At 60.8% G+C, this 14,827-nt stretch overlaps 1 protein-coding gene across 3 annotated transcripts in view; it reads right to left on the bottom strand.

The window, feature by feature from the left end:
• The window catches only part of PTPRF (protein tyrosine phosphatase receptor type F), an 81,925-nt gene that overhangs the window by 11,645 nt on the left and 55,453 nt on the right, over window positions 1–14,827 (bottom strand). For all 3 annotated transcript variants that reach the window (XM_054720425.1, XM_054720426.1, XM_054720423.1), the window contains exons 12-21: window positions 12,252–12,557; window positions 11,429–11,622; window positions 7,004–7,121; window positions 6,346–6,924; window positions 5,590–5,687; window positions 5,161–5,414; window positions 4,976–5,069; window positions 4,170–4,391; window positions 3,697–3,851; window positions 1,065–1,180 (exon numbers count right to left, since the gene is read on the bottom strand). In XM_054720425.1, the coding sequence (XP_054576400.1) occupies window positions 1,065–1,180; window positions 3,697–3,851; window positions 4,170–4,391; window positions 4,976–5,069; window positions 5,161–5,414; window positions 5,590–5,687; window positions 6,346–6,924; window positions 7,004–7,121; window positions 11,429–11,622; window positions 12,252–12,557 (2,136 nt within the window). The remainder of the gene's footprint in view (window positions 1–1,064; window positions 1,181–3,696; window positions 3,852–4,169; window positions 4,392–4,975; window positions 5,070–5,160; window positions 5,415–5,589; window positions 5,688–6,345; window positions 6,925–7,003; window positions 7,122–11,428; window positions 11,623–12,251; window positions 12,558–14,827) is intronic.

Genomic DNA, 14,827 nt, shown 5'->3' on the forward strand with positions numbered 1-14,827 from the left:
GTGGGCTGACTCTGGCCGTGGGCCATAGCCTGCGGACCCCTGCTTTAAAGGACTCTAGTTCCCAGACTTCACGTCGTCCAGCTGAGGGCCCAGACACTCTAGAATAGAGACAAGCTGTTCCCGCTGCGCTGCCGTCTGAATCTCTGACTCACAAAGACTGTGACAGACAATACATAATTATTGTTGTTTTAAGCCATTAAGTTTTGGGGTAATTTAATATGCAGTAATAATTAGCTCGAGTATACACAAACCCTGTGTGGATGTGTTAGTTCATGCTTCTGTTCAGCTGTCTGTGTGCTTCTTTCACAGGCATTCAACAAGAACCCTCCGCGCCCACAAGACCAGGGGTGGCGGGCGAACAGACACAGCTCCCGGCTCCACAGAGCTCAGACTGACACTGAGGCGGTTCCAGCCCAGCGTGAGAGGTGTCGTGCTGGAAGACGCAGAGAGGTTCTGGGGCCCAGGAGAGACCGCTCCCCTCCCCCAGGCCTGTGTGGGGGCTGGGCAGCCTGGGAGGTGTCAGCCAGGGGAGAGGTGTCTGCTGGGGCACGGGGAGGGAATGACAGGCAGAGGAACACGGGAGCCACGGGAGAGTGGCTGGGAAAGGAAGGGCAGACACCAAGCCCTGTGCAGGGCCCCTGTGTTCTCACGGAGAGCTGGGGCCAGCCCCAGGAAGAATCACGTGTGGGCACGCCATCCCACAAGTGTCTGATGGAGCGTTTCCTACCAACAACCCCCCCTTTCATGTGGAGGGGCTAGAGTGCAGGCGCTGGCCACCCCGTGGCTGGGATGTGGGCTCTGTGAGGGTCCCTAGCCCGTATTCAGACAGACCAAAGACAAGGCAGGGCCTGAACAGCTGGGCCTCCCGTCAAGCTCCGAGGGCCCGGAGTGCCTGTCTAGCTGTTGGATATAGGGGCTCCTCAGTCACTGCAGCAAAGCGGACGGTACAGGGAGAAGGGCAAAAAGGAGGAACAGGAAGTGGGGCATATGGCCAGGGGCCCTCGGTGGAGACCCCAGGCACCTGCAGGCCGGGGCTGGGCAGGCAGGCTGGAGGAACTGCCTACCTGGGGTCTGGTAGTTGAGCCTGCGCATCTCCACGGGGTCGGAGGAGTGGGCCAGCAAAGAGTCCTTCAGCCCAATTGACTGCTCGTCCTTGGACGATGGGGAGTGGGTCCTTTTCCTGAAGGGGCAGAAGGACGGCTGGTGAGAACCCGAGGTCCAGGCAGAGGGTAGAGATGGGTGGTATGGCTGGCTGCCACGGAGCCCCCGTGTTCATGGCTCTGTCCCCCGCCCGCCCGCCCCACCCCCAACCCGGAGTCTCTGAGCACAGGGGAGCCAGGGGCAGAGCAGCTTCGACATGGAGAACACAGGGTGGGGGTGGGGAGCCAGCAGGAGTGGGGGGAGTGGACAGAGGGAGGTGCAGCGAGGGAGAAGGGGTTGCGGAGGCTGGTGGCTCCTTCCGGTAGAGGGCGGGTCACTGTTGGGCAGTAGCTGCTGTCCCCAAGGCCGCCACAGCTGAGACAGCAGGAGCCACCAGGAATAAACATGCAAACGACACGTAAGATACACAAACATCACAGAGCGCTGGGCCCCGCTGACTGATTCTCGGTATCAGGGTGAATGCTCAGAGCAGCAGGGGCAGGAAGGGAGCGCATCACCCTCGCCGGCAGAGTCCTCCCTTGGTGGCCTCAGTTCCCCTGCCTACAAGGACAGGGTCAGAGACAGACTACGGGGTCTAGCTGCTGACACGCACCGCGTCTTCTGCTCAGGAGACGAGGGTATGTCCAGAGGGAAGAACCTGTGTGAGTTTGCACGAGTGTGTAGCGGTACACACTTCCCCAGGGCCTTGCAAGCAGTGCTCTTTGCATACATACAAGACTGTGTCCTGCAGCACTTAGACAACTCAGAACGGGGAGCCTGGTGGAGGGCTCCGTGAGCTCAGAGCCAGTCTGTGCACGCAGGGGAAGCATCGGAAGTCTGTGCTGTGGCGGGGCCCTGGAGAAAGGGCGTTCCTTGGACAGGGTGCAAGTGGAGAGAGTGCCAGAGCCTGCCCCAGAGCCTGCTGAGCTGACGGGACAGCCACAGGCCAGGACGCTTCCAGTCAAAGCACCGCCCCTCCCTGCTGGGCCCGAAATATGCACAGGGATCATCAGTGAAAGGGGAGGCGTGTGAAGACAGAAGGAATGACTCCTACCTTTCTTGTTTACTAGGTCCCGAAAGACAGGCAAGGACAGAAGAAAGGAACGGTCACTATTTCCACCAAGAACTCAGGCCCTCTCAGGACATGGGGGACACTGTGGGACCTACCTATGGCACCCACATGGCACCCACAGAGAGGGGAGGGGGCTGCCCCTCCTGACAGACACCAAGACCCAGACGGAGTGGGAAGGAGGATGCGTGGGTGTGGGGACGCTCCTCAGGTCTGCCCAGAGGTCTCCATGCCCTGGACCGGGGCAGTCCGTGCTATTCACCCTGGGAGGAAGGAGCTAACTCTTCAGGGAAGAGGCAATGGGTGCAGGTCAGGGACCAGGGGTCTGGACAGAGATGGGGCACAGAACACAGGAGCTCATACATGGAGATGTGTTCAGACACACAGACCAACACGCGCTCACTGACGTGTCTTGTGGGCTCAGCCTTGGGCCGGGTGCTGGATATGCAGGCCCAGCACCTGCCTTATCGCTGGGGCAGATGAGGGACAGTGTGGGGAAGAGGTGGGGCCCGGCAGAGCCTTAAAGGATGAGATGGCAGCTGCAGAGTGGAGGGGGGTACAGTCTGAGCTGGCGGGGAGCTGCATCAGTTGTGTGACCATGCCCGGGAGTGGTGGCAGGGGCCACACTGGCCAGGTGTTCGACTGTCAGGTCACTGAGGTGAGGGTTTATCTTGGGAACCACTACAAAGATTTAAACGGAGGCGACAAATTTTAATCTTTGGTAATACCATTCAGGCTGCAAGATTAAAGGATAGAAAGGGGGACCCCAAGAGCAGGTGGCTACAACTAGGTGAGGAGAACTGAGATGTGCTGTGTGCTAGGCCCCGGCTGCCGCACGTGCATGATCCGTGGGGAGCCCAGCGGGACAGGGAGGAGTAGAGCCATAGGTATTCAGGATGGGGATCACAGGAGACAGTGGAGGGAGAGAAAGAGGGAGGGTGAGGGTGACACCCAGGTCTGGTTGGTAATTAGGGCGATGGGAGGAGGGTTTCGAGGAAAGTTCAAGATGTCCTGAGTTGGGGCAGCTGGGAATGCTGCAATCACAGCAAGCACTCAATCAGTGTCTGCCAAGTAAACACTCGTGGCCATGTGGGCCTCCAGCCGGGCCTGCACCTCCCTAGGCCTAAGCGGGAGAGCGAGGCTGGGGAGTCATCGAGGAATGGCGGCAGAGGAACTGCTGAAGGTAGGAGGCCAGGAGAGGGCAGTATCTGAGACAGACATGCTCACGCCCGCCGAACAGAGACTAAAGGACAGACACGCCCACGGATGCACGTGAACCAGCCCTCTGTGAAGCCTCGGCTTCTTGTCACACCTGGGTAACAGACACGTGTGCACACACACTGCTTCTGCTCTTCCTGGCTTCCCACCGAGCCCCGGGCGGGTGCAGGCTGGTGTGGCTGCCCTGTGCCCGAATGCACCACGCCTAGGGAGGGCCTGAGAGTCTGGGGACAGGTGGCCGCCCCTGGAGTCCTGAGCGCCATACTCACCTCTTGAACAGGAGGATGGCGATGACAATGAGGATGATGAGGATGACTGCCAGGACGGGGCCTGTCACCCACAGCATCTCAGGCTCCTCCTGCTGCTGGGCTGGCGCCACCTGGACCACAATCTCATCGGAGTAGGGGCTGGCGGCATAGCGCTTCTGTGGCCCAGTGGAGGAACGGCACAGGCGGTGAGCTCAGTGCGAGACCTCCCACCCTCTGCCCACCAAACCGAGAGAGAGGGCTCTGGGGCTGGGCCTGGTCTCCCGGACCCAAGAGCCTGGTCAGCTGACTGGGTCCCTAAGATAGACTGGGCCGGCTTTCTAGATCCTAGAGGCTGGCGTCTTACGATCTCTTATGTAGGTCTGGGGTTTCTGGGGCTGCCTCATGCCTGGGATCTCAGGGTGTTTGAGCCTGGCCCGGTCTTGGGTCAGGCCTGGGGTCTCGGGGTGCTGAGGGCCCAGGTGGCTCAGGCAGACCTGGTCCACGGGCTCCTTCAGGGAGGCGAGCACAAAGCACTGGTAGCTCAGGTCCGGGGACAGGGGCCGGTTGTAGAAGCCCTGGTAGCTCTTCTTGTCCCCCAGGGTGAAGGTCTCAGGAAGCACATCCACCTGAGCGGCCACGTAAGGCTTTAGCCGCTCTGTCTGCCGCCGCCGCCGCCGCCGCCGCTCCCCACCGCCCTGCTCGATGGCCTCCAGGAGCTGGCAGAGCAGAGCACAGTCACACCGGCCCCGGAGCACGTGTCCCTGGGCCGAGACCAGGGCTCACCGTCTGTGTAAGGGGCCCGATCCTGCCCAGCCTGCTCTCCTCGCAGAAAAATGCTGGACACCAGATGCGGCAACGCCACTCCTTCCCGCCAACCCAGTACTAGCAACGCCACTCCTTCCCGCGAACCCAGTACTAGCAATGCCACTCCTTCCCTCTAGGTAACCCGCCCCTCTGCCGGTTCCACACCGCTAGGGCAGGACGAGGAGCCCAAAGGTCCTGGGGGCTCCACTCTAGACCCTGGAGACCCTCGACAGCCTACAGAACTCAAGGCTCTCTAGACCCACAGAGATGTTTCTGCCTTTTCCCACTGCAGGGATCCTTGGCAGACTCCTCGGGGAATCCTCCAGAAGCCAGTTCTCTGAAACTCCTGGGAGCCATCTCAGAGTCCCTCTTCCCCGGAGGGGCCTGGCTGCCACAAGAGCAACCGGAGGGTGATTCCAATGTCGGGGAGCCCCGGGGGCCATAGCTAACCACTGCCACGGGGCTGCTGTAAGGGCCGCCCTGACCCATGCCGCACCTCGTCCAGCTCCAGCTCCTCCGGTGTGCTCCACCTTGGAGTCAGCATGCTCCCACCCGCACGGTCAATGGGCACCACCACGATGTAGAACCACCTGGTGGGCAGGGCAGGAAACAGGGCCGTCACTGTCCACGCCCACGTCACTAGCCCTGTCCTCCCCCGCCCCCCAGGCCTCGTCTGCACACCTGATGAGGGAGGGGTCCTGCACGTGAGGCATGGAGAGGGTGAAGCGGCCGTCCTCCATGTAGGCAGAGGCCGGCACCGGCTTGTGCGGCAGGAGGTCAGGGGCCGTGCGGATGGACACGAGGTGCTGCAGGCCGCCGGCGCTGCTGCCCCGGTTCATGAGCACGAACGAGTACTCTGTGTTCGGCTGCAGGTCTGCGATCAGCTTCCGCATCGAGTGTCCGTCCACCTCCACACTCTGCCCGTTGTACAGGATCTGCGGGGGAAAGGGCCGAGGCGCCCCGTCACAGGCCTGCAGGATGGAGCTCGTGCGCGCACACCTAACCAGGAAGGATCCTGCGCCAGGAATGCATACGTATGCCCACCACGGGACCGGAATTAGGGCCGTGCAGTCCCGCGTGCAGGCTGGACTGGCTGTGGCCCTCACCCACCTTGAAGGGTACAGCCGACTTGTAGGAGTCAGGAACCTCCCAGCTGAGCAGCACAGACGTCTTCATGGCGGCCGCCACACGGAAGTTCTTGGCAAACACTGTGGAACAGATAAGCAGGGAGTCAGTGCTGCTGTTGTAACTGGGGTGGAGTGAATGGGCCTGAAAGGTCCCCAGCCAGGAAGAGACACTGATTGAGGTGCAGGGGTTAGGAATAGTTGCAGAGAACCAGGTACCCCACTCCCAGCCGGCTTCAAATCACGCAGTTCAGCTCCCAGGCCCAGCTCTTCCTCACAGTGAGCACCCAAGCTGGCAGATGCCACAGCACCCATGGTCAGGATCTCCAAGAGTGCTTGGGTCCAAGCTGGAGCTCACAGGCACCAGGTCAGAGCGGCCACAGGCCAGTGGGCTTTGGTCAGGAGAAGCATGTAGCCCGACACCAGAGACAGTGCAGCGCGTTCATTAAGAGGTCAGTGGGTTGTGGCCCCAAGAGATTAGTGTCGCACACCCAAGAACGGTGATACAGTCAAGAGAGATCAGTGGGTCAAGGTCACAAGAGATTGGAGAGTCACACAGCGGAGGTCAGTAGGTCAAAGACAGCAGAGGTCAGAGGTCACACACGGAGAATGCAGGGCCCATTTGCTAGAGGTTAGTGGTCATGGTCATGAGAGACTGGAGGGTCACAGATCAGTCGCCAGAAGTCAGGGGGTCAAAAGCAGCAGAGTTCCCCAGGTGCAGCTACGAGCCCGCAGCACACACCTTGCTCCATGGGCATGGTCCGGGACTGGATGCTGGGGCTGAGTGGGCCGGCGCCTTTGCTGGTATGTGCACGGACCTTGATGTCGTAAGTGGTGTCGGGCTTGAGGCCGGACAGAGTAAGGCGCGTGTCGGCCGTGGTGTTCTGCAGCTCCTGCTGGCTGTTGATGTCGTGGTAAACCACGGTGTAGCTGGTGATGTGCCCGTTCTGTTCCGCCAGCACTGGGGGGTCCCAGGCCAGTTCCGAGGTGGAGGTAGTCAGCCCTGTCACGTGCAGGTTTTGTGGGAAGCCGCTGGGCACGTCCTCGGGGGTCATGATCTCCTTCTTGAACTCCTCACCTAGGCCGGCCCGGTTCTTGGCGGCAAGCCGGAAGATGTAGGTGGCCCCCTTGTGCAGGCCAGTGACCGTGAAGTGCTGGTCATCCTTGCCAAAATCTATGGTGTTGGGCCTTGTCTCGTCAGCCCGGTGGTACTGCAGCCGGTAGCCCAGCAGCTCACCAGGCAGCTCCTTGGGTGGGTTCCACTGGAGCAGGGCGGTGTTCATGGCTGTGGTGCTGACCATCATGGTGGGCCGGCCTGGGACTGAACAACCACGCACTGGGCTCTGGCACTGCCCTCCTCGCAGCCCCTCCCTCAGCTCCGTCCAGGACCCCTCACTCACCTGCCCCCGTCGTCATGACAATCTTGGGCTTGCTTCGGGCACCGTCTCCCTTGGTGGTGTAGGCAGCGACAGTAATGGAGTAGGTGGTCTCGGGGGTCAGGCCGCTGATGGTGGTTTCCTAAGGGAGGAGGAGGAGGAGCCCATTCCCATCACAGGAGAGCAAGGAGAGGCCAGACCAGGCCAGCCACCTCTGGTTCTTAGCCGGTGGGGAGTCCCCAGGGCACAGAGGGCCAGAGGTCCTGGGAGGGTGCTGTGCAATGCTGGCCTCTGCTAGAGGCGGGATCAGGCAGGTGGGATGTGTGCCCAGGAGGACCCCGCCCGTCCCAGGATCCGCCTGGGGCAGACAGCCAGCTCGTTCTTCCTTTCACACAAGAACAAAGGGCCACACTGTTCTTTCACTCCATTGTACCGTGAATGACACCTCGTGAGGTCTGTGCACCCATGACACACAGGGCCTCGCACGCACACAGCACCTTGCATGGCTCCTGGCACGGCTCCTGGCACACACACCCATGCACACCCACAGAGCAAGGTAGAGGGATGGGCCAAAGTACCACCCTGCAGGATCAAGTCAGGACCCCAATCTGACCCCCATCGAGGCACTGGCTCCACGAACACCTGATGCCCTGCAATGCCTTCTGAGACAGGGAGGAGAGACAAGGATAGGGAACCCCCACACTGGGGAAGGCACTAACCCATCAGCCCAAGGATGCCTGAGAAGTCAGCCAAGGCAGTGTCCCCTCGCCTTGGCAGGCCCTGCCCGTATGCCCTTGTCCAGCCAAGGCGTCGTTTTAGGACATGTTGAGAAACCACGGGAGGCTAAGCCACGCCACACAGAGGGAAGAGTGGGAAGGAAGGAGGGACCAACGTGCACTGGGACCAGAACTGTCACCACCAGCCCTGGTGTCCCTCCAGCTCTGAGCCTCGGATGGGTCACTGCAGCCGCCACCAAATCCTTGCAGACCCCCTCCTGCCCCAGCTGGAGGGTCTCCCAGGGCTGGGACTCCAGAATGCACCGATGATGAACCTGGCTCCCCGGATTCCCCTCCCAGCCTGGGCCCGGAGCAGGTGACTTTTCCTTCCAGGGATCAATAAGGCCTAGCAATCAGGATTGGATTTAACTCCATCCCCGTCTGGCCAGAGCAGTGGCCAGGCCCTGGTCAATCCCAAACATTGGCCTGAAATTGCTGCTCAACAGGCGAGAAGTAAGGATTAGAGGAAACGCCAATGGCGGCTCAGCTCGGGGCTCCTGTCTAGATGCCCATTTTCTCCAGATGCGGATGGTGCCCTGTGGATCTTGGCGGCTCAGGCTGGGAGGAAAGGCGGAAGAGAGGGAGCGACCCAAGAGCCCAGCCTGACCCAGGTTTCGCCCGCATTCGCACACCTGTTACTTACATAGTCCTCGGACTCCTCTTGCTGCCACTGACCGCGGGAGAGGGAGAGAAAGGGAGACAGGATGTGAAAGACTTTGGCCTGGAGAGAGTCTGGCCCAGGGAGGGCAGGTGGAGGACAGGGGCCTCAGATGTGCCCATGACGGTAGCACCCCAAAACAACTCTCCACCTGAATATCCCGGCCCCTGCCTCATGAGCCCAACCGTGTGTCAGGGCTGAGGAGGGGAGGGCTCCAGGCTACTTGAGGGACCAGAGAGCGCAACCTGAAGGTTCTTTGAGGGTCGGGCCGCCCACATGGGGGTGGGCAGGACAGCTCAGGTAGAGGGGAGAGAAGACACCATGGGATGAGCAGGGAGGGTGACTGCACAACTTGGTTTACCCGGGACAGCCTTGGCCTACGCTTGTCGCCATGGTATGATTACTGACTCTCAAAAGTATCCTTTTACCTTCAAAAGTGTCCCGGTTGGGACAATAGATTATACAGTCATCCTAGGCAGGAGGACTGCCCTGGGGACAGTGAGAGCTGCACCATGGCTCGGGGTGGGAGCCCGGGGGAGGCCGGACAGCAAGGTGACAGAGGTGTGAATGCCAAACTCAGAGCCCGGGCCCTGCCCCACAGGCACGGGGAGGCACGCAGACCCCCGTTCCTTCCTGGGATGCCTAAGATCTCATCAAGGTAGGAAGGCATGTGCCAGGGCGGGCAGTGTTGCTGTTTCTTGGTGTGTTCTTCTTTAGTTCACGATGCAGTAGGTGTACTAGCTGGACAGGTGGAGGAAGTAACGTCTCCATTCTGCAATCCTATGGCATTGGAGTGCTGGGGATTGGCAGGTGGACAGCGCAGCACAGGGAAACGGTCTGGGACATCTCCAAGATGGAGGTACCATGGGTCCCCCAGCCCAGCCATCCTCACAGGGCTGGTCCGGGCTCTGTGCACTGTGCCCAGTTCCTTCTGTTCTGGGAAGCTCTGTTGGAAAGGCCTTGCAAGGAGAGTGGGACAGGATATGGGGGGAGGCCACTGGCAGGCCCCTGCCAGCCAGGGCTGGGCCCACCTCTGCTCCAGGCTCCTTGCCTGTGGGAGGCATGCACTGTGCAAGGCAGGCCCGGGCAGGGAGGTTCTCACGGGGCACCTCTCCTGCGTTGGAGGCAGTGAGAGAGGAAGGGAAATACAAAGCAAGTGGAGCAAAACAAAGAGAAAGGAGAAGAGGAAGGGATCAGAGGAAAGGAGAGAGAGGAGAACGAAACAGACAAAAACACAGTGAGAGGGAGAAACAGACACAAAGGAGAGCGAGACCACGAGAAAGGGACAGAAGGACACAGGGAGGTATAGTCAGAGACCATGAGAGACACAGCCAAACCTGAGACATACATAGAAGCAGACTGGTCTGGCTACACCCTCTCGGGGGGCACATACCCCATGGTTCTTTCAGAATGGAGGGGGGCCCTGAGCCTAGCAGATGGTGCTGCTGGGTGAAGGACAGGCTGTGGTGTCCTTGACAGACCACTCAGGGGACAGCTGGGCCCTGTGGCCAGACTGGGGACCAGGCCCCATCTGCTCTCCTACCGGCTCAGAGTAGAATGACCCAGTCCCACGGGGGCTTCCCTGGAGCCTGAGCTCATGTTTAACCCCCCACCCCCACCCAGGTCACAGGATATTTGAGGCCAAGAGGGCAGTGTCCCTCCTCCTACAGCCCAGCTCCCTTTAAACCACCTGGGACCAGAAGGGGGCACCCGAAGTGGCTTCTCCAGAACCCCGCTGGCTGCAGCTGTGCCGCTGGCCCCTAGGGCGGGAGGGGCTGGAGAGAGCCCATTCCCGGGATGTTTCTGGGTGGGTGTGTCCGCTGAGGCTCCAGGAGGAGCCCTCAACCTGCCCCAGGAATGCGGCGGGTATACATGCCTGCCTCCTCCACCCCCTTGTTCTCTCAGCACTAGACAGGCTGAGGGGAGGAAGAGGGTATCTTCTGGGGGAAAAGGAATTTTGTTCAGAGGGCGGAGCCGAGCAGGAGGCAAAAAGGCCCCTGTCTATGTGGGTGAGACTGCCAGTAAGCACAGAGCAGGGCAAGTGCTTGCACCTCCGATCCCAGCCCAGGTAGGGTGGGAAGCTGGATGGGGAGGGTGCATGGTTCTGGAGGGAATCAGGGTTCCTTTCCTGCGGGCTGGCTCCCCGAAGGCCCTGATTTTAGATAGGGAGACGCGGAGAGCACAACACGCCAGATGTTAGGTCTTCTCAGCAGAATATTTTGGGAGGTAGCTTGCAATAGCAATTACAGCCCTTTCCCCAGGACTCCAGAGACTCGGCTTCTTATCCAAGCTCAGCCACCTACTTACTGGGAATTCTGGACCACTCACATCACCTCCCAGGACCCCGGATCCTTTATCTGAACAGCAATCCAGTGCTGAGGATACCCCAGGGACCTCACCCCAAGCTCAGGGGCAGAATCACCAGCCCCTCAGGACAGAATACAGAGGGAGATGTGAGGCCTGCTGGCAGGCCCAGCTCTTGAGAGTAAGCATAAGGGACTGAGCCATCCTCCTGGGGGCCTGGCACAGAGCAACATCCCAGCTTGGCCATTCATAGAACTCGGCAATGGCCAAGGGCCAAGCTGGGGGAGAAGACTGCCCAGGAGAGCTTTCCCGGCCCTTGTGGGAGCAGGAGCTGGCCAGCTCGGCGCTGTCTAGGAGGAAGGTACATCTCAAAAGCCTAGCCTAATGTGACAGACAGTGAAGGTTCACAGGAGGACTTGGAGGGGCTGAAGCCCAGGTAGCGGTGACAGCGGAGGCTTGGGTCTGTGAAGACAGAGCTATTTCGTGCTAGTGCTGGCGGCTGAGCCACAGAGGGGACTGCCAGGCCAGGACTGTCACCAGGGCAGAGGGGGCAGGCAGGGCCTATTTCTGGAACCTAGCCCTAACCTCCTGGTCTCAGTGCCACCGTCCCTCTGAGAGCAGGCAGGGGAAGGCGCAAACCTGGGCTCCAGAGAGGAAGCCAGCGTGTTGGTCTCGCCCACCCTCCCACCCCACCATCTCCCAGGGGCGTACCTGGGCCTCAGCCAGCATGACGTCCTGGATGATGGGTGGGCCACGGGGCTCGCCATTCTCTAGCCGCACATAGGTGACCTGGTAGCCTCGGATCTGGCCATGCTGCTTGCTGGGGACGGGCAGCTTCCAGGAGACGTGCACGGCGGTGGAGTTGAGCGGCTCCACCTCCACCTTCCGTGGTGGCCCACTGGGCACTGGGGATCAGGGAGACAAGGAAGTCAGGCCTGGAGGTATGGGTCCGGGCTCGGGTGGGCACAGCACACTCCAGGGCCTTGCCTTTGCACCCCACTGCCCCAGGAGAGGCCCTGATATAGCTTCCTTTTTTTTTTCTGACATAGCTTCCTTAGACTTCCTGTCCCTGGAGAGGAACATGGAGGGCTCTCTCTGCCTGGCAGCGGGGAGAACCCAGGACCCTGTGACCCCTCTGGCTTAGGGCTACCTCAATTGGGGAGAGGAGAGGATGACCCCAAAGTCAGCACAGCCTGTTGTATCTCCTCCTGGGGCCCCCGATCATGCCAATGTCCAGGCCAGGTGGAGTCTCCCTGACGGTGTTTTGAGTGTCTCTGGCACCAATCTTCCTGGTCCTCATCTCTCAAATCTTAGAGGAGGAGAGCTACTTCTTCCACCTTGGCCTTTTAAGGCTCTGGCTGCCCTGGACATAGCCCCAAAGGCTGGGATTTGGGCCTAGGCTATCCCAGGAGCTCCACCTCCCCAGTTTTGGCCATCAAGCCTACACCGGGAAGAGGAGTCCCGGGCCCGTGAGAGACTAAGGCGCCGGCTGCAGGCCCCCCGCCCCGCCCTTCCCCCCGGTGTCGCTGCCTACCGTCCTCGTTGGTGCGCACCAGCACCGGGCTGCTCTCGGGGCCGGGGCCCACGTCCGTGTGCGCCCGCACCCACACCCGGTACTCCGTCCACTTCTCCAGGCCCACCAGGTCCCAGCTGGAGTGTTCGCGGCTGATGCCGTTCACCACCTGCCGCCGGCGGTCCTCGCCGTCCACCGCCTCGTAGGCCACCGAGTACTGGGTGATAACGCCGTTGCGGCTGTCGGCCGGCGGTGGGACCCAACTTACCCGGACTGTGGTGGAGCCCGTGCTCACACAGGTCACCTTCTGGGGAGGGGCGGAGGGGGCTGGGGAAGACAAATGGGGGGAAGCAGGCCGATGGAGGGGGGTCACAGAGGAGGGGAACGCACCCAGGCAGGTCATTCCTTGAGGGGCAATGGCTATCCGAGGGCCCCCCGGGCAGACTACAGACACTGCGGCCAGACAGCCTGGCCACCCCTGGACCACAGGCATGTGCACGCCAGCTGAGTCTCTCTCTCACACACACACACACACACACACACACACACACACACACACACACAAACGGTATCTCCCACACATACATATGGTGTCTCTCACGCATATGGGGCTCTAACACAGTGCCTCACACACATATGGTGTCTCGCCCAAAACACACACGGCATCAGGCACACACAAGCATGGGGCCAGGCCACCCCCACCCCGAGCACACAACTGCGCACAGCTCTTCTCTTCGAGGACAAGAGGCTCCAGTGGCCCTTCGGGAACCAGGATGCCCCTGGCCTGTGCCTGCCCGGACAGGGTGTCTGTGCCGGAGCCACAGGTGACACACAGACTGGAGGCCGGATGCAAAGGAGGACCACGGCCCCGGGGTGGTTTGGAGAAGAAGCACCTGAGAAAGTGCTCTCTCCATGGGCTCCTTGGGGGTTAGGAGGCAGGTCGGTGCCTTCCTTGCTCCCGGTGACACTTCCAGACCCTATTCCCACTCAGGACGGCTGTCACCACCCCTGCCCACGTGACTTCACAGCCTCCGCATCTCCAAGGCTTTCTCCTCCCCAGCACTGCTGTGCTCAGGCCCTGGAGAATGCCATGACCGGGAACAGCCCCACCTCCCAAACCGTGGCTCCAACGCTCCCTCGCAGGCCTCACCTCTTTGCCCAGCCCAGCTGCTCAAGGCCCCCAGCGCTGTGCCTGCTCTTGACCCGCTGGAGACCTCTGTCCATCGACTGCCATCCTTACTGTCCTTAGCATTCAGCCCGACACTGAAGTCCTCCATCTTACCAACACCCCAACTCCTCGCCCCCTTCCTGTCCCATGCTCCTGCCCGGCCTGCCCTGAGCTCTGAATGAACCCAACTCTCCACCTTCTCTACGGCGGCACTGGGGCGGGAGAGAGAGCCACCTGGCCAGTCAGGGTGGCAGCCTCTGATCTCATCCCCATGGCCTCGCCGGGCCCCCTCCACGCTGCCTGACCGTCTGTTTCCTGTTGACCTCACTCTGCCATGTGACACAGAGTACTCTCAACCTCCTCCATGCTCCTCAAACCTCTGGCTCCCATGACCCCCCTTCCTCAGCATATGACCCTCTCCTACTCCACAGAGAAAATCAGCTTCCCCAAAGCAGCTCCATCCACCTCTTGCTACCACATCCACCAACAAACTGCATTCTCTCCTTTCCTCCCCTTCCTGCCGAGGCCGATCACTCCAGCACCTGGGCTCTGTCCCTTGCCCCTCCCGAGCCTCCCATTCCCGTCCCTTCCAGTAGTATTTCAATATGCTTAAGACTTCCCCATTAGAGAAGACAAGTCCCGTCCTCAGCCCCATGTCCCACCAGCTACAGTGGTCCCCTTCCTCCCGATCGACATCTGAGCTTTCCGTCTCTGTCCTTACCTCCCATCATGCCTTGTGAAATCCAATCGGCTTCAGTCCCTCAAACCACCAACATTGCTTTCCAGACCCATTCCTCCCCGTTCCTCTGGTCCTGACCTCTCAGCAGCAACACCTGGCCTGCTTCTTGAAACTCTCTTCTTCCACCTCCAACACCCCCGCCCTCTTGGACCTCCTCCCACCTCCGGCCATCCTCCTCAGGGCCCTCCATCTCCACCCGGGTTCCGGCAGCCTGCCAAGCATCTCCTGCCAAGCGGATGGAGAATAGCATCTTGAGCTTGAGTGTTTGCTTCTGTCCCCCTGCCTACCCTCAGGAGAGCTACCACCCTCCTCCCAGGTCTACACATCGGAAACAGAGGCTTCCCTGGTGTTTCCCACTCAGCCCCAGACTCATCCATCACCAGATCCTGGCCAGTCAGCATCCCAGCCAGCCTGCACATCCACCCCAACACCTCACCTGAGCCGCCGTCTTTTGCCAACAGCTGCACAGCCTCCTCACTGGTCCCTGGCATCCTGTCAGACAACTCTACGCATGCGCAGCAGCAGCCACTCAGAGTCAGCACTCCCACCTGTCTCTGTCCCCGTGGTCTGGCTGCTGCTCCAGCCACATTGGCCTGCTGCTCGCCCCTGACCACAACCAACACCAACCTCCTTGAGGGCCTTGGCACCTGCTGACCCCCTGCCTGAGGCCTTGTCACCCCAGGGAGCCCT

Source organism: Eptesicus fuscus, chromosome 9 (genome assembly GCF_027574615.1).
Source record: "Eptesicus fuscus isolate TK198812 chromosome 9, DD_ASM_mEF_20220401, whole genome shotgun sequence".
Lineage (NCBI taxonomy): Eukaryota > Metazoa > Chordata > Mammalia > Chiroptera > Vespertilionidae > Eptesicus > Eptesicus fuscus.